General features: G+C 45.6%; 3 protein-coding genes and 2 pseudogenes across 6 annotated transcripts in view; 2 read left to right on the forward strand and 3 right to left on the reverse strand.

The window, feature by feature from the left end:
* The first annotated feature begins 98 nt into the window (after positions 1-98).
* Positions 99-4,457, forward strand: LOC311020395 (THAP domain-containing protein 5-like; annotated as a pseudogene). Its single transcript, XR_014599303.1, has 5 exons — positions 99-250; positions 851-1,034; positions 1,157-1,890; positions 2,113-2,299; positions 4,063-4,457. The product of XR_014599303.1 is annotated as a THAP domain-containing protein 5-like (transcript).
* Positions 4,458-5,513: 1,056 nt separating this feature from the next.
* The window catches only part of LOC311020364 (claudin-4-like), a 34,996-nt gene continuing 18,864 nt past the window's right edge, over positions 5,514-21,645 (forward strand). For both annotated transcript variants that reach the window (XM_084020361.1, XM_084020362.1), the window contains exon 1: positions 5,514-5,652. The gene's annotated coding sequence lies outside the window, so the exon portion shown is untranslated. The remainder of the gene's footprint in view (positions 5,653-21,645) is intronic.
* Positions 9,713-10,916, reverse strand: LOC311019894 (claudin-3-like). Its single transcript, XM_084019540.1, has one exon. The coding sequence runs from the start codon at positions 10,813-10,815 to the stop codon at positions 10,168-10,170; it is 648 nt and encodes a 215-aa protein (XP_083875666.1). The 5' UTR covers positions 10,816-10,916; the 3' UTR covers positions 9,713-10,167.
* LOC311019893 (claudin-3 pseudogene) lies at positions 13,129-14,473 on the reverse strand (annotated as a pseudogene). The gene has a single exon. The product of its transcript is annotated as a claudin-3 pseudogene (transcript).
* LOC311019892 (claudin-9) lies at positions 19,033-21,147 on the reverse strand. The gene has a single exon (XM_084019539.1). It carries the CDS (start codon positions 20,176-20,178, stop codon positions 19,384-19,386), a length of 795 nt encoding a protein of 264 aa, XP_083875665.1. The 5' UTR covers positions 20,179-21,147; the 3' UTR covers positions 19,033-19,383.

A 21,645-nucleotide genomic window follows, 5' to 3' on the forward strand; every position in this document is an offset into this window, starting at 1 on the left:
TATTTTATTGGGGTTTTCAAACTCCGCTTCCTTGTCGCATTTATTTGACGTCACGGCGTTGAACAGCTGATCGTCTGTCGTCACCTGTGTGTGCGCCATGAATTGACAACACACAGCACGAGGTTCACCTTGTTGTGAACACACACACACACACACACACACACACACACACACACGGAGCTGAGATGCCGAAATACTGTTCTGTCCCGAACTGTAAGAATGACGGCGACGACCGGAAGAGCTTCTACAGGTGAGCTGCTTAATGTTAGTAGTTAATGTTAGCTATCAATGTTAGCAGTTAATGCTAACAGTTAATGTTAGCTGTCAATGTTAGTAGTTAATGTTAGCTATCAATGTTAGCAGTTAATGCTAACGGTTAATGTTAGCTGTCAATGTTAGCAGTTAATGCTAACACTTAATGTTAGCTGTCAATGTTAGTAGTTAATGTTAGCTGTTAATGTTAGTAGTTAATGTTAGCTATCAATGTTAGCAGTTAATGCTAACAGTTAATGTTAGCTGTCAATGTTAGTAGTTAATGTTAGCTATCAATGTTAGCAGTTAATGCTAACGGTTAATGTTAGCTGTCAATGTTAGTAGTTAATGTTAGCTGTCAATGTTAGTAGTTAATGCTAACAGTTAATGTTAGCTGTTAATGTTAGTAGTTAATGCTAACACTTAATGTTAGCTGTTAATGTTAGCGGTCAATGTTAGCTGTTAATGTTAGCAGTTAACATGAGGTCAACTGACAGAGGAGGCTGCATGTGTAAATGATGTCATGGATGTGTGAATGATGTCATGGTGATCTCTGTGTGAGCATAGTCTCACAGCCTTGGTCTTCCTCGGTTCCCAGGTTCCCTCTGCAGGACCCGGTCCGGCTGCAGCGGTGGCTGAGGAACATGGGCCGTGAGACCTGGACCCCCTCCCGACACCAGTACATCTGCCACGAACACTTCGCCTCCTCCTGCTTCAGGGTGCGATGGGGGATCCGGTACCTGGAGCCCGACGCCGTCCCCACCGTCTTCCAGGAGCTCAAGGTGAAACCAGCCCGCTCTTATTGTGGCGGGGTTCTAGCGTCGTGGCTCTGATCAGAGGAAATGACTGAATGAAGAGTGCTTGAATTTAACGTTTCTCTAAACGCGTTCCTGCTTGCTTCTAGAAACGGAAAGCCCTGGATCAAAGTGAGGCGATGCCGAAACGGCTTCAAGCTGACAGTGATCAGAGCATAGCGGTGTCACATGACAGGACAGAGACCTCGCCGCCGCACACGCTTCACCTGTATGAGGTCGCCGTGGAGACGGACGGCAGCCTGGTGGAGTCAAGTGATGACGGCTCCCTCCACACGGACCCGAACCCGCCAGGAGACGGGTTCAGACCCGGACCAAACGTCCCTTTCACTTTCTTCCAGACCGTCTACGACCTGAGTGGCGGCGGCGGAGACGTGGTGGTGATGTCCGACTGTCCCGCTGCTGAAGACGAGCTGCTCAGCGGGATCGCCGCCACTGTATTGCGTCCGGCTCATGTGTCGCTTGGTGGCGCAGGCGAGGCCATGGCGGCGCTCGCCGTTGAAGACGCGACTTGCACCGCCGAGGAGTTCTCAGACGTCCACGAAACTCACGAGGTCATCGCCTACTTTGAGACGATGCCGAGCGTTTTCCCCGCTGAACGCTGCTCCCAGGTCGGCTTCTCCCCGGACACGCTGCTGTCGTCGGCGCTCAGCTCCAAGCCCATCACCTCCACGCTGCCCATCGTGTCCAAACACCTGCTGCCGCCGCCGCCCTCCTCCCTGGTCCTCACCGTGGAGCGGCTGGAGACGGAGGAGGGCGAGGGAGACGGAGGCCAATCAGAGGAGGACAGCAGAGAGCCGCTGGACCATCAGCTGGAGGAGCACTGGTAGGACCTGGTCCAGGTCACGGACCCGTCTGTGATTATTGTTCTGTTAAGTTGGCAGTCTGTATTCTGTATTCACTCCACATAGTCTTGTCTGGTCTCTGGACTAATGTGAGCTACTATCTAGACTTCTGGGGGACCACAGACAGTCTCTGGTTTCTCCACATAGTCTGGTCTGCTCTGGTCTCTGGACTAATGTGTCCCCCCCCCCCTCTGTTTGAACAGCTACCATAAGAACAGCCTGAGTAAGGAGCAGCTGGAGGCCATCGTGTCGGAGCTGCAGAAGAAGGTGAAGGTGCTGCAGCAGCGACACCGCCGACACCTGGAGAAGCTGGCGGGTCTGGAGAACACGGTCAGCCAGCTGAGGCAAAGCAACCTGCTGAACGAGGAGCGCCTCCAGCTGCTGGAGAGGGTGAAGTTCATCATTCTGCTCTCAGGTTTATTCTAATATCTCATTAGGAGATACTGAACTAGTGTGTGACGGTGCAACATACTAGAAAAATATCCTGGTACTAGAAAAGTCTCCTGTAAAACACATGATCCACCAGAGACCACGTGTTGGAGTCTGGTTTTACCGGGTTTTTCAGGACCCTGAAGTGGACTGAAAGGAAAAGAGTTTTCTACCAGAGCTTTCTACCCTAACTGTGGGTCTTCCTGCTTTCCGCAGCTTTCCCTCATCAACTTCTCACAAAACCTTTATCTGGATTTATGATCATTTAGTGGGTTTCTGTCTCCCTGCTGCAGTACCACTCTCCCCCTGAACTGGTACTGATGGGGCAGTGGGGGCGCTGTTTTGCAAAAAAAGGTTTAATGTAAAATCTGGTTGTAAATATGAAGTTAACTATCAAAGAAATCACAAACTCAAGTATAGAGACTAGAGTTGAGCCGGATACTCGGCTGAAACGAGTATCCGGTACGGATAAAGCACTTTTGCCGAGTACGAGTATTATACGAGTAATACGAGTCAATATCTGTGCTCGGATTAAATAAAAATCCTCATTGGGTAGCTGACTGTGTCTGCGTCCTGTGATATGCTACAGCCCCTCCCCTACACACTCGCAGATGTGTTGTTGTGTCCGCTCTGATCACTCACACACAGAACAGCTCTCTGTCTCTCCCTCAGTCACTCAGGTTCGCGGGTCGTTTTCCGTTAATGTTTTGGGTTTCTTTCTTCAGCTTCAGGTTTGTTATTACTTAGGTTGGTACTTACTTATGAACTAGTAGAGTTCTGGTACTTCGTTCAGACGTGGTGCCGACTCGCGTTGCGTCTCTGCCTGTCGGAGATTTTTCTTTTTCTTTTTTTAACCGTCATCTGGCTGCCTGGCTCTAACACTTTCTTGCTGTATTTCGTGAAAAAATAAAGCTGGTAGTGGTATAAATATTGGAAATCAAGCTACACACACACACACACACCTGGTGTGGAAAAAAAAATATATATATATATATATATATATATATATTTAAAAAAAAAGATCACACTGATCATAAAAAAAATTAAAGTTAAAAGAAAAAAGTTATTGTTGAGTATGAAAACTCTTGTTCATTACATTTTACTTGATAATTGCAACCGCATGTGTTGTATTCATTGTTGCAAAACTTGTTCTGTAAATAGTTTGTTTGCTATCGTGATCAAAACCATTGATCTGAAGCTCAATGCTGATGCTGTCCTGTAAATAGTTTTCTAATCAGCAATAAATAACAATTTCTGATCAGCCCATATCAATTGCATGCTTAAAATAACATACCAGTTAAAACCTCGCTCATTTCAAGACAACCAGACCCACTTCCGGGTTAAATCCCGCCCACTTCCGGGTTAGGCCCCGCCCACTCCGAGTACAGATACAGATAATTCATATGGTTAACAGATACAGATACAGATAATGCTGTACTCGCTCATCCCTAATAGAGACATCAGATTACTGCGTACATTTACATTTTACGTTTTAACAGTTGTAATCAATAGAAACACATTTTAAGTTGTATATTCTGTCATCTATTACTTTTCCTGCCGTTTTAGATTTGTTTCAGCATCGGTATGAACATCTGTCACAACCATGAAAACACTAATCTGAGCGCTCCATTAAACTAGTTTTACATAATTTTATTTGTAGTAATTACGTTTACTTTAAAAAGTGAACGTCCTTATCATTTATCTATTTCTATTGTTATCCTCAGGCTTACATCCAGACCGGCGCAGCAGTAACGGATGCTGGACAGACGGTGACCATCATCTACGAAGAGGACGCCACCGCTCACCTGTACGCCACTCGTTAACATAGACGGCAAGCTGTGAGACGGGTCGTCTGTCTGCCTGTCTGTCTGCTTGTCTGTCTGTGGCCATCCGTGACAAAATGTGACAGTGTATGAAATGTGGCAGCTTGTTGTTGGATCTGCTGTAAGATTTGCACAAATATGGATGGTTAATATGAGACAACGTTGAATGTGTTTTTATTTGAAGGTTTCCACCCTCGACCAGCCTTCCAACCACTTTGTTTGATTTATTACGTTTCCTTCATAATGATGGACATATCAAATAAATAACTTCCATTGAGGTTTGTGCTGCATTTCTATAGGTAATGTACATTTTAGCTATTAAAAGAAGCAAAGTGGAGTTTGACTCAAAACCAACGTTAGCTTTAGACGACAAAACCAACGTTAGCTTTAGACGACAAAACCAACGTTAGCTTTAGATGACAAAACCAACGTTAGCTTTAGATGACAAAACCAACGTTAGCTTTAGACGACAAAACCAACGTTAGCTTTAGACGACAAAACCAACGCTAGCTTTAGACGACAAAACCAACGCTAGCTTTAGACGACAAAACCAACGTTAGCTTTAGACGACAAAACCAACGCTAGCTTTAGACAACAAAACCAACGTTAGCTTTAGACGACAAAACCAACGCTAGCTTTAGAAGACAAAACCAACGCTAGCTTTAGATGACAAAACCAACGTTAGCTTTAGACGACAAAACCAACGTTAGCTTTAGATGACTAAACCAACGTTAGCTTTAGACGACAAAACCAACGTTAGCTTTAGACGACAAAACCAACGTTAGCTTTAGACGACAAAACCAACGTTAGCTTTAGACGACAAAACCAACGTTAGCTTTAGATGACTAAACCAACGTTAGCTTTAGACGACAAAACCAACGCTAGCTTTAGAAGACAAAACCAACGTTAGCTTTAGACGACAAAACCAACGCTAGCTTTAGAAGACAAAACCAACGCTAGCTTTAGACGACAAAAGCCGTTTCTGAATCCTGATGGTTCTACCTCTGTGACACTGATTGTTGTGCAGCCATGTTCTTTTAAAAACGCATTAATGACACAGACACGCCCATTTTACGATGTTCCCGCCCAGAATGAATCGGAAGTGCAGCTTTCAAGCAGGTAGAAATGGAGCAGTTAGCTACACTGAACAACGAAAATGAATATAGTCATAGTAAGTTAGCCCGGTTAAATTAATTAACGAATATCGCCGCTAGCCGAGCCGCCGCTAGCCGAGCCGCCGCGCAGCCACCAGCAGCTCTCCGACGACCCGCGTCCCTCGCTCCTCGTCTCGCCTCCGCCGACAGAGGAAGGCAGCCGGACCATGAAAAGACTCCCCACCGACCACCGAGGCCCTGCAGCCAATCCCAAGAGTGCTGGGCCTTAACCGCCACATGTAAGAACTCGTTTTCGGCCTTGAAAAGACATTTTCATCATCACCGAAGGAGAAGAGAAACCATGACCACGGCGAGCAGCGTCATCAGCACCCACAGGGTGAGTCACTGTCCCAGTTTACATCACTACATCACCGTGTTACCGCCGGCTGTGTGTGGACCACGCTGCTGATCTTTAAGGCTGCAGGTTAGGTGTGTGTGTGTGTGTGTGTGTGTGTGTACGTGTACGTGTGTGTGTGTGTACGTGTGCTGGAAATCCTTCAAAACCCTTGCATTTTAGTGTGGTGTTTTCCAGGTTTGAAAAGTGCTTGGATGTAGACTAAAGGTCTATAAATGTGTGTTGTATGTGATGACATCTATGATAGAACAGAGAAAAGAAGATCTCCATATTTGAGGGACTGAAAACAGCATTTTCTGACATTTCTTTATGAAAAATGACTTTTGATGATGAACAGATGATGAAAATAGTTGGTGATTATATTTCTGTGGATCTGTTAGTGGAATTAGTTTTCCTTTCATTTGTGGTCCTTCTGTAAAAAGCTGTCTCCAAACATCATGTTGGTTGTTTAGAGGACAATAACATCTCATTTAATGTGATGAACAAGTGACATCATAAGTAGACTGAATACTGACCATTGGATTGGTACAAATATGGAGTTTACCACAGCTGGAAGGGGCTGGAAAAGCATGGAAATGCACCTTGAAAGTGCTTGAAAAGTGCTTGAGTTTGACTTTGGAGAAGGTGGAGGAACCCTGCTCCCAGTAACGTGTGTGTTGTTGCTGCTGTTGTTTTATAGTAAAATACAATGTAATAAACTCTGTAAGTACATGTCATGATGTGTTCTTGGTCTAAATCACATGCCCCCCTGCTCTGATACGCCCCCTGGTGCCGGGTTGGGAGCACTGCTGCTGTGTTCCTCATGACACTGTAGTTTAAAACATATTTTTAAAGTCAGGTTAGCTATACGAGCTGTTATTGTCCAGGTTAAATGTGCAACTGTCTACCAGCCTAAACCAGCCGGTGTGGTGTGTCTCTCATCACGCTGCTGGAACTGAAGACTCTTCTGACCACTTGAGGGCAGCAGAATATTGTGCCACACCAACCTCTGCCCGGGCCGAGGACTGGACAGGTCAGTGGGCGTGGCCTGTGGAGCTGTGCATTGTGGAAGTTGTTGTCTTCCATCTACATGCGGCAAAAAGTCACTGTCTTCCTTTTCTCTGTCAAGAAGGCACCTTATTGGAAAGATAGACACACGATAGATTTGGAATGGACTCTTACATTGTCTGTTAGTGTTTTGAGCAGCGGAGAGGCACCAGCTAACACTGTCACCGCTTCAAGCCAAACACCGGTGGCGTCTGTCAACTGGACTGTTGGGAAAAGTCAGTCGTCAATGGTTTCTACCTCAGGGTCAATAGAAAAAGTAAATGTCAATGAGGGCAGTCTCTCTATGTATATTTATAACACAATCATTATAATTCATATACTTTGTACTTGAATCAACCATCAACACTATAAAAACCAGATACTTTGGTTCTCAGGTGGAAAAAACTGAGTTTTTTGCTTCCAGTGAATCTTTTAATAGTGTTTGTTGTCTCCGCTGGAATGTCAGGGAGGTTCTTATAAATCACAGCTTTATCAGCAGGTACACACACACACACACACACACACACACACACACACACACACACACACCCCGGCGTTGAACCAACTGATGCGTTGGCTCACATTCTGCACACATCCTCCCTGAACTTCGTTATTACATTTTGGTAAATGATTAATATTCTTATTATGATGATCACCTGATTTAGACTTACACTGTGACCTCGGACCAGATTAGACGTTATTTTTTATCAGCCCAAATTCAAAACACATATTTTTCCTCTTACCTGTGGTGTTTTTTATCAGTCTGGATTCTTTTGGTGTGAGTTGCCTGGTTTTAAGATATCGGCCAAAGAGATGTTTACTTTCTCTTGAATAGAAGAGGATCATAATGAAACTCAGCAGCGATATCTTTTCCCTGAAACGGTGAGCCAGTTTCATGTGAACCAGTCTAAAACCATCAGGCCTGGATACTCCCGCTGCATTGGGTAAATGTTTGCGTAGTATTTGTTAACCCTTCATGATTACAAACCTGCATCAAACACACTAAACCTTTATGGAAAATGTATTTTATTCAACGACATAAACTTTATTGATCGTGTGACGTTTCAGCAGCTCTAGTGTCAAAAAGAGGTAGAAATACGACTTTGGCATTTTGGATGTCTCCATTTTGGATGTTTGCAAACAGTGCAGGAAGTGACCATATTTGGGCTGTGGAGGAGCGACGGGTGGATCTGATGACCACAAGCAGCAGACCAGCACCCTTACTGGATCTGGAGCCATTTGGATTCTGGTGTGAAGCTGCTAACAAAGTTAGCTCCATGAGTAGGAAGTCATGTTCGTAGCTAACTGCATTGTAGCGTGGTAGAAGATCCTGAGGAGGTAAGGTTCTTCAGGAGAGCAGAACGTGGCTCCTGCTGGTAGAAGATACAGAGGAGGTCAGATGTTCTGTTCAGAACGTGGCTCCTGCTGGTAGAAGATACCGAGGAGGTCAGATGTTCTGTTCAGAACGTGGCTCCTGCTGGTAGAAGATACCGAGGAGGTCAGATGTTCTGTTCAGAACGTGGCTCCTGCTGAGGAACAGGAGAACCCATTGTGGTTCCGTGACGGTGGTTCACAGAGCAGCATTCCTGTTCAGATCTGGATTGAGATAAGTTGCTGTTGCCTCAGTGAGTTTCTGTTCCACTGAGTGGACACAGTGAGTGTTGTGTTCAGGGGGGGGGGGGCTCTCTCTCCTGACTTCAGGTGCCAGGTAACCTCCCTGCCCTTCACATTCCCCAGTATCGGTCATGTGACCAGAGTTTGGCCCGAGCCAGACAGAAAGAATGTCTTCTTCTTGTTCTTCTTCCACAGCCGCAGTTTAGGTTATTCAGCCTCATCATACCAGGCCTGTGTGTGTGTGTGTGTGTGTGTGTGTGTGTGTGCGCTATATTTATGTGTGTGTGTGTGTGCTGTATTTGTGTGTGTGTGTGTCTGTGTGTGTTATATTTATTGATATGTGTTATATTTATTGATATGTGTTATATTTGTATGAAACTTGTAAAAAGAAAAACATTGAACAAAGATGGCTGATGGTCTGAGACGAGTCAAAGGGACGACACCGCCACGCTTTTACCATATGATGCTTGGTTATTATGGGATGTCAGCCATTAGTTTGTTTTTGCATTAGTCATGATGCACATCTTCCAAAACCACAACTTTTAAAAATCAACTTTTTCACCCAAATGTAGGAGATGTTTCCTCCTGTCACGCTGGCAAGGCAATTTTATGTGTATAGCAACTTTCAACAACAGGGCAATTCAAAGTGCTTTACATAAACCATTAAAAGCATTGGAGAGGGAAATAAAAACATGAAAACAAGCCAATAATAAAATAAAGTTTAAAATAAATAAATGGTTAAAAAAGTCAAATTTAATAAATGAAATAACATAATAATAATTTTAAAAAAGCAGGAAACCAGTCTGTGTTACTCATTGATTTGCCTGACCATTGAACCAGGTCCTGAAAACACTCAAACCCCCTCCCATGTAACCCTGTCTGATGGGAGCTGCTGGTAGTCCGGTGAGCAGATGTCCAGCTGTGAGACACTGATAGGAGGAAGGAACGTGATACGGGACTCTGCCATATTTACCATAAGATGTTCATGAATCTTTCAGGCCGTTGTCGGGTGTGTTGTTGTGTTAAACTCTGTCTTTTCAACCGCCTGCTTCATCACGGGAAGATCACAAAGGGGGGGAGGGAATCTAGATCTCATGTGGAGAGTCCGACCCGCCCACGCGTGAATACCTGGCCAGCGCATCGGGGAGAGATCCAGCCTGAAGGCTCAGAGAAGGAATGAGGCATGAAACCTGTGTGGAGCTCCCTCTTCTCACCTCCGCCGCTAACCGATCCCGCTGCTAACCGCTGACAGCGTTGTGGTTAACCTGCCGGTAACGCGGCCCACCGGATCCAATGTCACTTACCGAGTCCCCCGCCCTCGTTTCCTGAGTGTGGGAGTGAATATGTGGCAACAATACACAAACCAACAGATGATGTTTGAAACCACGAGACGTGCAATATCTTAAAAAAGTCATGTTTATTTAGAAAACAAACAGTTGTTGGATACATGAATGCAGTTGATTATTACACACTTAGATCATTGTTATGGATGACCGTCCGTCCAGATGAATGATTCTCTTACGACAGTGTATTCAACATTTAATAACCTGCTCACACTTCAACACATCGGCTTCTTAGACACATGAAAAACACATTCAGTGGTAAACATTAAGGAGTCAGGACTGTATAGAAAGTATATGATAGTAAACTGATGGTATCATTGAATGTGTTGACACTAAAAATGTCCTTTTCTTCGCCGTTTCTTTAGAATCGTATGATTTTAAGGAGCTTTCTGCTCCGATGTCCTTTCGTCTTCAGTCTTTTTCAATACTTAACATTTAATCGCCTCCTTGGCGACGCAGGCTGCTGGTTTCTTTGTCCTCAGTTTGGTGGAGTCTTTTCCTCTCTGACCTCCGTTCATACGTAGTCCTTCCTCTCTAACCCCGGCCCCCCCGCGGACCTGGGGGCAGAGTACGCCATCCGTGAAGGGTTGTATCTGGTCTCGCGTGGCGGACACGAGCAGCAGAGCAGTCCGCCGCCGAGGATCATGAGGGCGGCTGCCGCCCAGCCGATGTAGAGCGCGGCCCCCAGCTCCCGGCGCTGAGCGTCGGTGAGTATCGGGTTGTAGAAGTCCCTGATGATGGTGTTGGCCGACCACGAGACGGGAATGAGCTGCATGACCCCGGAGACGATGAAGAAGACCCCGGAGATGATCATCACCTTGGCCTTGGACGCCTCGTCGTCAATGCAGTTGGTGCACTTGGCCCCGGCGATGGCGATGAGCACCGCCAGGATGGCCAGCAGGATGGAGATGACGGTGAGGGCGCGGGCCGCCTGGAGGTCTTGGGAGAGCGCCAGCATGGAGTCATAGACCTTACACTGCATCTGACCCGTGCTCTGGACCACGCAGGTCATCCACAGACCCTCCCAGATGATCTGAGCCGTCACGATGTTGCTGCCGATGAAGGCCGTCACCCTCCACATGGGGAGGGCGCATGCCACGATGGCAATAATCCATCCCAGAATGCCCAGGGTGATGCCTATCAACTCCAGCCCTATAGACATGCTGACACGCCGTCGTCTGCTGCTGAATACAGGAGATCACAGGAAGCAAAGAGGAAGAGTCGACTGGGAATGAAGTTAATGTCAGGCCTCACATCTGTGAGCGTGTGATGATCTGCTGCCCGGGCTTCACCAGTATCCTTTATAAGGCGGATCAGGTGGAGGGGAGGAGTCGCTGGAGGAGCTGACATCACCGGGAGGGGAGGAAGGACCTGGACACGCTCTGCTATCGGCTTACATGGCCGGCCTCACAATGGGCCCGGACACAAAGACGCCTTTTACAGCTGAGACGGCTCCACGCTGCTATTATAGGCCAAGCTCCTCGTCGGACTGAGCCTCAATATGAGATGAATCTTCATCATTCTCAATGGAATCAGACCTTTTCAGACACGAATGTGTTAAAAGCTCCAGTTTTAGAAACTCATTATTCTCTCGACAGTTTGAAGCTGCTCCTTTTTGTTTTTCTTCATAATGGATGAAGAATGTCTGACCTCATTTCATCACTAAAACCGTCCACGTTTCCCCCCAAACGTCTCCGGAACATCAGGATGCCAAACAGTCTAAAACATCTGGCGCCATGCCGTCCATCTCAGCTGGTACGGAGGAATGTGTCACTGATATAGATTTCAAATTAAAAAAGTAGTGTTCCTATGAATTAACATAAATATATAATATTAAATATACACATGTGCAGTAATCTGCTGTCTCTATACTTAGTTACTGTGATTTCTTTTATAGTTAACTTCATAAACCAGATTTCACATTAAACAGTGTTGTAATGATACCTTTTTTGTAAAACAGCGCCCCCACCGGTGCATCAGCACAAGTTCAGGTGGAGAGCGGTACTGCAGCAGGGAGACGGAGAGAGGCATCCAGAACCAAAACCAACTAAATGACAATAAATCGAGATGAAGTTCTGTGAGAAGTTGGTGAAGGAAAGCTGCTGAAAACAGGAAGACCAGTAGAAAGTGTAGAAAGCTCTGGGTTTGACTGAGTTTCAGACCGGGAACTCAGACTTCCCGGTTCAAATGAGGCGGATGTCTCCTGGGAAGAACTGGAAAAATCTGCTGTTTGGACCATTAAACTTTATGGATGGAGTTACAAGGTTTTCACCTGACAACAGCTGATGGGCCTTCATGATCGTCTGCAGAATGCTTGTAGTTCTTCGGGGGGCCGGGACCGTCTCCCTGGAAAGGCCCTCGCCCCCCCAGTGTTGACAGTCCCTCCCCCGGCCTCCCCCTCTGACATGAAGCAGCTCCGTTGTTGGTGAAGGAGGTCAGATAGTCGAGTGAGGAGGCTGACGGCGTTATCGCCGAGTCAACAGACCTGTGGGAGTCGGGACAGGTGGACAGGGGGACATGTGGACCGGAGGACAGGTGGACCGGTGGAAAGTTGGACAGGTGGACCGGAGGACAGGTGGACATGTGGACTGGAGGACAGGTGGACAGGGGGACAGGTGGACATGTGGACTGGAGGACAGGTGGACCGGTGGACAGGTGGACCGGAGGACCGGTGGACCGGAGGACAGGTGGACCGGTGGACCGGTGGACTGGAGGACAGGTGGACCGGAGGGCAGGTGGACAGGGGGACATGTGGACCGGAGGACAGGTGGACCGGTGGACAGTTGGACAGGTGGACCGGAGGACAGGTGGACCGGTGGACAGTTGGACAGGTGGACTGGAGGACAGGTGGACCGGTGGACAGTTGGACAGGTGGACCGGAGGACAGGTGGACCGGTGGACAGTTGGACAGGTGGACCGGAGGACAGGTGGACCGGTGGACAGTTGGACAGGTGGACCGGGGGACAGGTGGACCGGAGGACAGGTGGACCGGAGGACAGGTGGACAGGGGGACAGGTGGACCGGAGGACAGGTGGACCGGTGGATTGGAATCAGAGCCAACATGTTTCATGTTTAGGTTTTTAGACCTCCATAACCAGCTAAGATTCAAGGCATTAAAACATATCTAAATATAAACGTATTGTTTTGTGTCTGTTCTGAAGGATTTCCTGCAAAGCGCCAAATGTTTCAGCCTCGTCGATGACGATGATGATGACGACCCCGAGAACTCTTTGTTGAAAGTTTAAATAATAAAGACACCTCAAGTTTAAAAAAAACAAGCTTTTAATTAAAAAACATAACATGAGAGACATCAACACATTTCAGATGAACTGATTAACAAACTGAACCTTCTGGTTTATGCGACGTCACACTTCCTTCTTCATAAAAGTCATTCCAGTGAAAAAAAACAGATTCAACTCTAACGTGTAAAACACACCATGCTGCTAATGGTTAGCATCAGTGCTTCAAAGCATCACATTTACACAAAGCTGGAGAGAGTCCACCCAGGCTCCATCCTGAGGGTCGCGCTGAGGTCATACGTGGCGTTTTCTCCAGCTGTGTTTGAGTCATTCAAAATGGCCGTCCTCTCCGGCTCTCTCTCAGAGCTCTTTTCCACTTTTCCTGTTCAGACGTAGTCTCTCCTATCAAACCCACTCGGGGCCAGCGACCTGGTTTGGGAGTACACCATCTTTGATGGAGGCCCGTACCTTTTGTCAGGTTGCCGGGGGCAACTGGAGCAGAGGATGCCCCCTCCGAGGAGCAGGAATGCGGCCGCGGCCCAGCCCAGGTACAGAGCCCCGCCTATCTCCCTCTTCTGGGCCTCCGGGATGATTGGGTTGTAGAACTCCATGACGATGGTGTGGGCAGACCAGGAAACCGGGATCAGCTGGGTCACAGCAGCCAGGATGAAGGACACCCCGGCGGCGATCATCACCCGAGCCTTGGCCGACTCCTCGTCCACACAGTTGGTGCATTTCGCCCCCATTATGGCCACCAGGACTCCCACGATGCCCACCACGATGGATATGATGGTGAGGGCGCGGGCGGCCTGGAGGTCAGCGGTGAGAGCCAGCATGGAGTCGTGGATCTTACACTGCATCTGACCCGTGCTCTGGACCACGCAGTTCATCCAGATGCCCTCCCAGGTGGTCTGCGCCGTGACAATGTTCACCCCGATGAAGGCCGACACCCTCCACATGGGCAAGGCGCAGGACACAATGGCTGAGATCCATCCCAGGACCGCCAGCGCCACTCCGAGGATCTCCAGTCCCACTGAAGGCATGTCTGCAGTCTAACGGGCTTCTCTATCTGACTGAGCCTCCTCTGGGGGGCCGGCTCCTCATATAGGCAGTGGGAGGTGGAGTCACTCGGAGTTCAAATGGTCTTCTGTCCCACCTCTTTGATTGCTCAGAGACCAGCCTTGGCATGTGAACGGCCTCGGCTTAATGATTGAACGGGCCTTCCCCGGTAGCTCTCCCCGTTTGGGTGAGGGGAGAGTAAACAGGAGGTCTGTATCTCAGGTCTGGAGTAGTTAAAGGATAACCGACGCAGTCAAGAACGCTGGATGAATGATTGAAAGTGGGAAACAACATCAACTGCCGGTCTCTCATCGTCAACATTCGGACGAAACATTGCATCAGTTTACAGTTTATCAGCTGAGCTGTCAAAAGTACAGACATTAATACTTCAGTAGAAGTACAAATACATGTGTCCAAAAATAAAAGTACGACTGATTCTTTACTCACGTAAAAGTGAAAAAGTGCAGGCTCTGAAATGTAGTGAAAGAATAGTATCCCTTTGAAGGACATTTCTACTGGCTGGTTTGTTTACAAGACTAACTGAATATAATGTCATATTAATAAGAAATCAAATAATCAATAATCCCTCTCAAATATGTTAAAACTGAAGTGATGAGTCTGTTTTGAAAATGTAAGGAGTAGAAAGTACAGATATTTGTTTTAACACGTAGAGAGGAAAACTATATACTCAAGTAAAGTACAGATACCTGAAAATTCTACTGAAGTATGGTGACTAGTATTTGTTACTTTATTTGTTGTATTACATAGTTAAGCCTAGCCACCTAACTATGTAGTTGAGTCTCAACCTAACTATGTAGTTTAGTCTCAACCGAACTATATAGTTTAGTGGTCTCAACCTAACTATGTAGTTTAGTCTCAACCTAACTATGTAGTTTAGTCTCAACCTAACTATGTAGTTTAGTCTCAACCGAACTATATAGTTTAGTCTCAACCTAACTATGTAGTTTAGTCTCAACCTAACTATGTAGTTTAGTCTCAACCTAACTATGTAGTTTAGTCTCAACCTAACTATGTAGTTTAGTGGTCTCAACCTAACTATGTAGTTTAGTCTCAACCTAACTATGTAGTTTAGTCTCAACCGAACTATGTAGTTTAGTCTCAACCTAACTATGTAGGTTAGTCTCAACCTAACTATGTAGTTTAGTCTCAACCAAACTATATATTTAGTGGTCTCAACCTAACTATGTAGTTTAGTCTCAACCTCACTATGTAGTTTAGTGGTCTCAACCTAACTATGTAGGTTAGTCTCAACCGAACTATATAGTTTAGTCTCAACCTAACTATGTAGGTTAGTCTCAACCTAACTATGTAGTTTAGTCTCAACCGAACTATATAGTTTAGTCTCAACCTAACTATGTAGTTTAGTCTCAACCTAACTATGTAGTTTAGTCTCAACCGAACTATATAGTTTAGTCTCAACCTAACTATATAGTTTAGTCTCAACCTAACTATGTAGTTTAGTCTCAACCTAACTATATAGTTTAGTCTCAACCTAACTATGTAGTTTAGTCTCAACCTAACTATGTAGGTTAGTCTCAACCTAACTATGTAGTTTAGTCTCAACCGAACTATATAGTTTAGTCTCAACCTAACTATATAGTTTAGTCTCAACCTAACTATGTAGTTTAGTCTCAACCGAACTATATAGTTTAGTCTCAACCTAACTATGTAGTTTAGTCTCAACCTAACTATGTAGGTTAGTCTCAACCTAACTATGTAGTTTAGTCTCAACCAAACTATATATTTAGTGGTCTCAACCTAACTATGTAGTTTAGTCTCAACCGAACTATATATTTAGTGGTCTCAACCTAACTATATAGTTTAGTCTCAACCGAACTATATAGTTTAGTCTCAACCGAACTATATAGTTTAGTCTCAACCTAACTATGTAGTTTAGTCTCAACCGAACTATATAGTTTAGTCTCAACCTAACTATGTAGTTTAGTCTCAACCTCACTATGTAGTTTAGTCTCAACCGAACTATATAGTTTAGTCTCAACCGAACTATATAGTTTAGTCTCAACCTAACTATGTAGTTTAGTCTCAACCTAACTATATAGTTTAGTCTCAACCTAACTATGTAGTTTAGTCTCAACCGAACTATATAGTTTAGTCTCAACCTAACTATGTAGTTTAGTCTCAACCGAACTATATAGTTTAGTCTCAACCTAACTATGTAGTTTAGTCTCAACCTAACTATGTAGGTTAGTCTCAACCTAACTATGTAGTTTAGTCTCAACCAAACTATATATTTAGTGGTCTCAACCTAACTATGTAGTTTAGTCTCAACCTCACTATGTAGGTTTGTCTCAACCGAACTATATATTTAGTGGTCTCAACCTAACTATATAGTTTAGTCTCAACCGAACTATATAGTTTAGTCTCAACCTAACTATGTAGTTTAGTCTCAACCGAACTATATAGTTTAGTCTCAACCTAACTATGTAGTTTAGTCTCAACCTCACTATGTAGGTTAGTCTCAACCGAACTATATATTTAGTGGTCTCAACCTAACTATATAGTTTAGTCTCAACCTAACTATGTAGTTTAGTCTCAACCGAACTATATAGTTTAGTCTCAACCTAACTATGTAGTTTAGTCTCAACCGAACTATATAGTTTAGTCTCAACCTAACTATGTAGGTTAGTGGTCTCAACCTAACTATGTAGTTTAGTCTCAACCAAACTATATATTTAGTGGTCTCAACCTAACTATGTAGGTTAGTGGTCTCAACCTAACTATGTAGTTTAGTCTCAACCTAACTATGTAGGTTAGTCTCAACCTAACTATGTAGTTTAGTCTCAACCGAACTATATATTTAGTGGTCTCAACCTAACTATGTAGTTTAGTCTAACTATGTAGTTTAGTTGTAAAGGGACACGTTTCTGGAGGAAACCATGTCAGATTATGTGTTGGGAATATTTTTAATCAGTAAAATTAAAGGAATTTGCTACAACCATCATCCCAACTTCTGTGGAAAGTCGGCAGACTTTCCACAGAAATAGGGATGATGGTTGTTTCCATTGAGTGTGACAGCGTTTACCAGCTGAGGGAGGAGAAATGTTTAGTTGATGTGTGGGAGAGCTGTCCAGTTTCTAAGTGTGATTCAGAGCCTTCAGCAGCTATCTCTGACTGTTGGGAAACTCTGACCATGATAAGGTCATTTATCTCCAACCAAATCTTCACACATCAAATACTTAATTTCATAAGAGTAACGATGTTGGCTGCTGTAAACAACGTTTCCCAGCTGCCTTGGTTACCATGGGAAGTTACTAATGGAGACCACATGGACGAACTACAACACAAACATGACAAAACCCTCTGACATGACAGACAGACAGACTGACAGACGGGAGCTGAAACAATAGTCTGTGCACCATGGTGAAGACTCTTATCAGCGTCCTTGCTCTGAAGGTCGTAGTGCATCATGGGATCCACTGCAAACGAGCCTCCTAAATAAACACTCAAACCTCCTCTAGTTTTACAGGGTCCTTCATCACACCGGGACTCTGCACCTTCGTCAGTCTTTAGTTTAACAGGGTCCTTCATCAGTCTTTAGTTTTACAGGGTCCTTCGTCACACCGGGACTCTGCACCTTCATCAGTCTTTAGTTTTACAGGGTCCTTCATCAGTCTTTAGTTTTACAGGGTCCTTCATCACACCGGGACTCTGCACCTTCATCAGTCTTTAGTTTTACAGGGTCCTTCGTCACGCCGTGACTGCACCTTCATCAGTCTTTAGTTTTACAGGGTCCTTCGTCACGCCGTGACTGCACCTTCATCAGTCGGTAGTTTTACAGGTTCCTTCGTCTCACCGTGACTGCACCTTCATCAGGCTTTAGTTTTACAGGGTCCTTCGTCACACCGGGACTCTGCACCTTCATCAGTCTTTAGTTTTACAGGGTCCTTCATCAGTCTTTAGTTTTACAGGGTCCTTCGTCAGTCTTTAGTTTTACAGGGTCCTTCATCACACCGGGACTCTGCACCTTCATCAGTCTTTAGTTTTGCAGGGTCCTTCGTCAGTCTTTAGTTTTACAGGGTCCTTCGTCAGTCTTTAGTTTTACAGGGTCCTTCATCACACCGGGACTCTGCACCTTCATCAGTCTTTAGTTTTGCAGGGTCCTTCGTCAGTCTTTAGTTTTACAGGGTCCTTCGTCACACCGGGACTCTGCACCTTCATCAGTCTTTAGTTTTACAGGGTCCTTCGTCAGTCTTTAGTTTTACAGGGTCCTTCGTCACACCAGGACTCTGCACCTTCATCAGTCGGCAGTTTCTAGGGAAAGACGTGACCGTTTCCAGTGAGACGATGTCAAATGTGTTGAAAAGACGAAGAGCTTCGAGACCTGCAGTCGTGAAATAGTCACAAAATGCTAATCTTGTTGTCTTAAGCCAGCAGACACAAAGGATACCTCCTTTCTTGTCTTTTGTCAGAAATCAGTTGATTTAAAATGTTTAGACTTTGACGGCCATGAGACTGTCGTCTATCAGAATGTTCTGTTTGCTTGAGGCCTTGAAGGCTTGAAAGTGATAGTGAAGCTGCTCTCTTCTGGTGGACGTTTCCCTCCGTAACCTCCCTGAAACACATGACTGCACAGCTGAGCTGCCTGCCTCCATGCTCCAGCACGCTTTAGATCATTAACCTCATTGGTCAAACCGACACAGGCCAGAGAGCAAGGCATGTTTATCTCCATTCCTATTGCTTTTGTGTTGAAATCAAGAGTCCTGAATGGTGATGGATGTTTGTGTATCTTCTTAGAGTTGTAGTTTTCAAACAGTTGGGTTAACTGTGAAATAAACATGCAGATTAAAACATAGAAATGTTGTACAGTATGAGATAAAACTATTTGTGTTTTCGGAGACAGGAGAGGTTGTTGGTGACGGTGAACGCAGCAGGAGAAGCATTATTTTACCTGCAGTTTAGTCATTTTGTTTTTTAAAGCTTTCAAATGACTCTTAGAACGGAGATGTATGTTTATTCCTGTGAATCCCACCTGGACAGTGAAGTAACCCGTCGATCAATACAGTCTTTGTGGCTCGGCATGGACTCACCAACATCTCCCTTCAATCAGAGACTCGGTTTCACTCAGGCTACAATAGACTGAGCATGAAACAAGCCCCCCGTTGTTCCTCTCATCCATTTACATTGAAATCAAACCCCTGATTTTGGCGTCCGCCTCTCATTGGTCAGACCGCTGAACAAACATCACCATTAATCTCTGACTGAAAGTTACAAACTTCATCTCTGCCACTTGAAAATTAGGGAATTCCTGTAAGTCTTGTTATTCATAAGTCATTTATTTATGTAATGTTTCCAACAATTAAAGTTATATTTGAAATAAAGCATGAAAAGCAGATTTAGATGCCCACCGGTTAACAGAAACATAGTTGATGTCCATGAAGTCTTCCTCTGGCTCATACGTAGTCTCTCCTGGGGTATCCATTGACGGACATGACGTTGATGGCGGAGTAGTCCACCCGGGGGGGCGCGGAGCCGCCGCCACCCACCGCCACCGCCGCCGTGGGTGGGCAGGAGCAGCAGAGCAGTGCTCCTCCGAGGATGAGGAGGCAGGAGGAAGCCCAGCCGAAGTACAGAGCGTTGCCGAACTCCCTCTTCCCCGTGTCCTCCAGCAGCGGGTCGTAGAAGCCCAGAACGATGGCGTGCGCCGTCCAGGACACGGCCACCAGCAGCAGCAGCCCGGCCACCACGAAGGTGACACCGGCCGCCACCACCAGCCGCGGTTTACTGCTCACGTCACGGCTGCAGTTGGTGCACTTGGCGCCGGCCACCGACAGGCCGATCCCCGCGATGCACATCACCATGGAGACGATGACCAGGGCGCGAGCCGCCTGCAGGTCCACCGGCAGCCCCAGCAGGGAGTCGTGCACCTTGCAGTGCATCTGACCCGTGCTCTGCACCGAGCAGTTCATCCACAAGCCTTCCCAGATCACCTGGGAGATGACGATGTTCTGACCAATGTAGGCGGCCACCCGCCACATGGGCAGGCCGCATGCCACCATCACCCCCAGCCAGCCGGCCACTGCCAGGATCATCCCGAGGATCTCCACGCCTGCAGAGTACATGGTGGCAGCAGGACCGCACTCCTCTGTGTCCGCAAGCTCAGCCCTCCGGAGACGAAGGCGATACCGGATCTGAGGCAGCGATGTCCTGCATACGACTTTTAGAGAGAGAAAGGGGGGGAAACCCATTCTACCTTCTTTATAGAGCTTTGAGGAGTGAAGGTGGAGTCAGGCAGGTGGCATCACATTTACCTCCAAACTCCACTTGTTCACGGGGAACTTTGATCTCTCTTCAGTGGGATCAGCTTCACACCAGGAAACCATCATCTACTAAGACCTGCTGAGCATTGTGATGCCAGCAAACACCCGTAAACGTATAAATCCACGGGTAAGATGGACGATAACGTTGTCTTACAGAACAAATAATCTACTTTTACTCACTTCTCATTAAGCTTTATGATACAAAGATGTTCTTTTAGGAAATATGAGTATCTGTGTAGGTGACACGCGACAACCTTGAAGAAAACCGCTGAGTCACCGTCCGAATGAATTCTCCGAGCAGCAGAACAATGCCGGGCCTTTGTTCTGCCGGTCGGCTACATAATCTTACTCAGTGGGTTTGGGTGAACGGGCCGTACCATGTTTGAGGTGTTTACTTTTAAAGGAATGTCTGTTACCCGACATGAAGCACACAATACTCCCCTGATCCCGTGGGTCGTACCATTGTCCGTGGGTCGTACCATAAATACACATACGTCATCTGCGTAGCTCAGTAGATTATGTGTTTGGTCATTTTGTGGGAACCTTTTTTAGTTTTAAGTTTTTGAGCAATTAAACAAATATGTCATTATGAATCCTGCATTTCTCACAGTGATGAGTGGGCGTCCTCCTTCCTGTCCTGCGTGCTGATTGGACAGAGGAGACGCCTACGGGGGACAGTCAGAATGTTGTTGGTTCCAAGACAACATGGCTGCTGAGGTTATCTGAGAGCTGAGCTTTGTGTCATTACAGGCTTTCCTCTAATTAACAGAGGTCACCAGGGGTCAGCGGTCAGGATGAGTGTGTCTGTTATCATGTGGTTAACACACACACACGCACACACACACGCACACACCTGACAGGAATATCTACCTTTCTACATCATCGTTCGTCTCTTAGAAGAATCAGATCCTTTATTAAAAACTATTAAAAAATCAACTTCTTCTATCCGCTTCAATATTTTCCCTCGTGTCACTTCTTAAAAACTTAATTTAAAGTCTCTGGTTGACCAACGTGAATGTCTAAAAAATATGCCAAGATCACATTCCTGGCCATTTAATAATATATACTAAATTTAATATTAATATTATTTTTATTTTATATTTTTATATCAAAATACATTTACTTCCTCTTTTGTAGGGTCTAAAGCTAACGTTGGTTTTGTCTTCTAAAGCTAACGTTGGTTTTGTTGTCTAAAGCTAACGTTGGTTTTGTCGTCTAAAGCTAACGTTGGTTTTGTTGTCTAAAGCTAACGTTGGTTTTGTTGTCTAAAGCTAACGTTGGTTTTGTCGTCTAAAGTTAACGTTGGTTTTGTCGTCTAAAGCTAACGTTGGTTTTGTCTTCTAAAGCTAACGTTGGTTTTGTTGTCTAAAGCTAACGTTGGTTTTGTTGTCTAAA

The sequence above is a fragment of the Eutrigla gurnardus genome (genome assembly GCF_963514095.1).
Source record: "Eutrigla gurnardus genome assembly, chromosome: 10".
Classification (NCBI taxonomy): Eukaryota; Metazoa; Chordata; class Actinopteri; order Perciformes; family Triglidae; genus Eutrigla; species Eutrigla gurnardus.

What these genes read in the sequence shown, in the direction of transcription:
- LOC311019892 (XM_084019539.1), bottom strand. Translation starts at nt 20,178, where the DNA reads ATGGGTTTCCCCCCCTTTCTCTCTCTAAAAGTCGTATGCAGGACATCG.
- LOC311019894 (XM_084019540.1), bottom strand. Translation starts at nt 10,815, where the DNA reads ATGTCTATAGGGCTGGAGTTGATAGGCATCACCCTGGGCATTCTGGGA.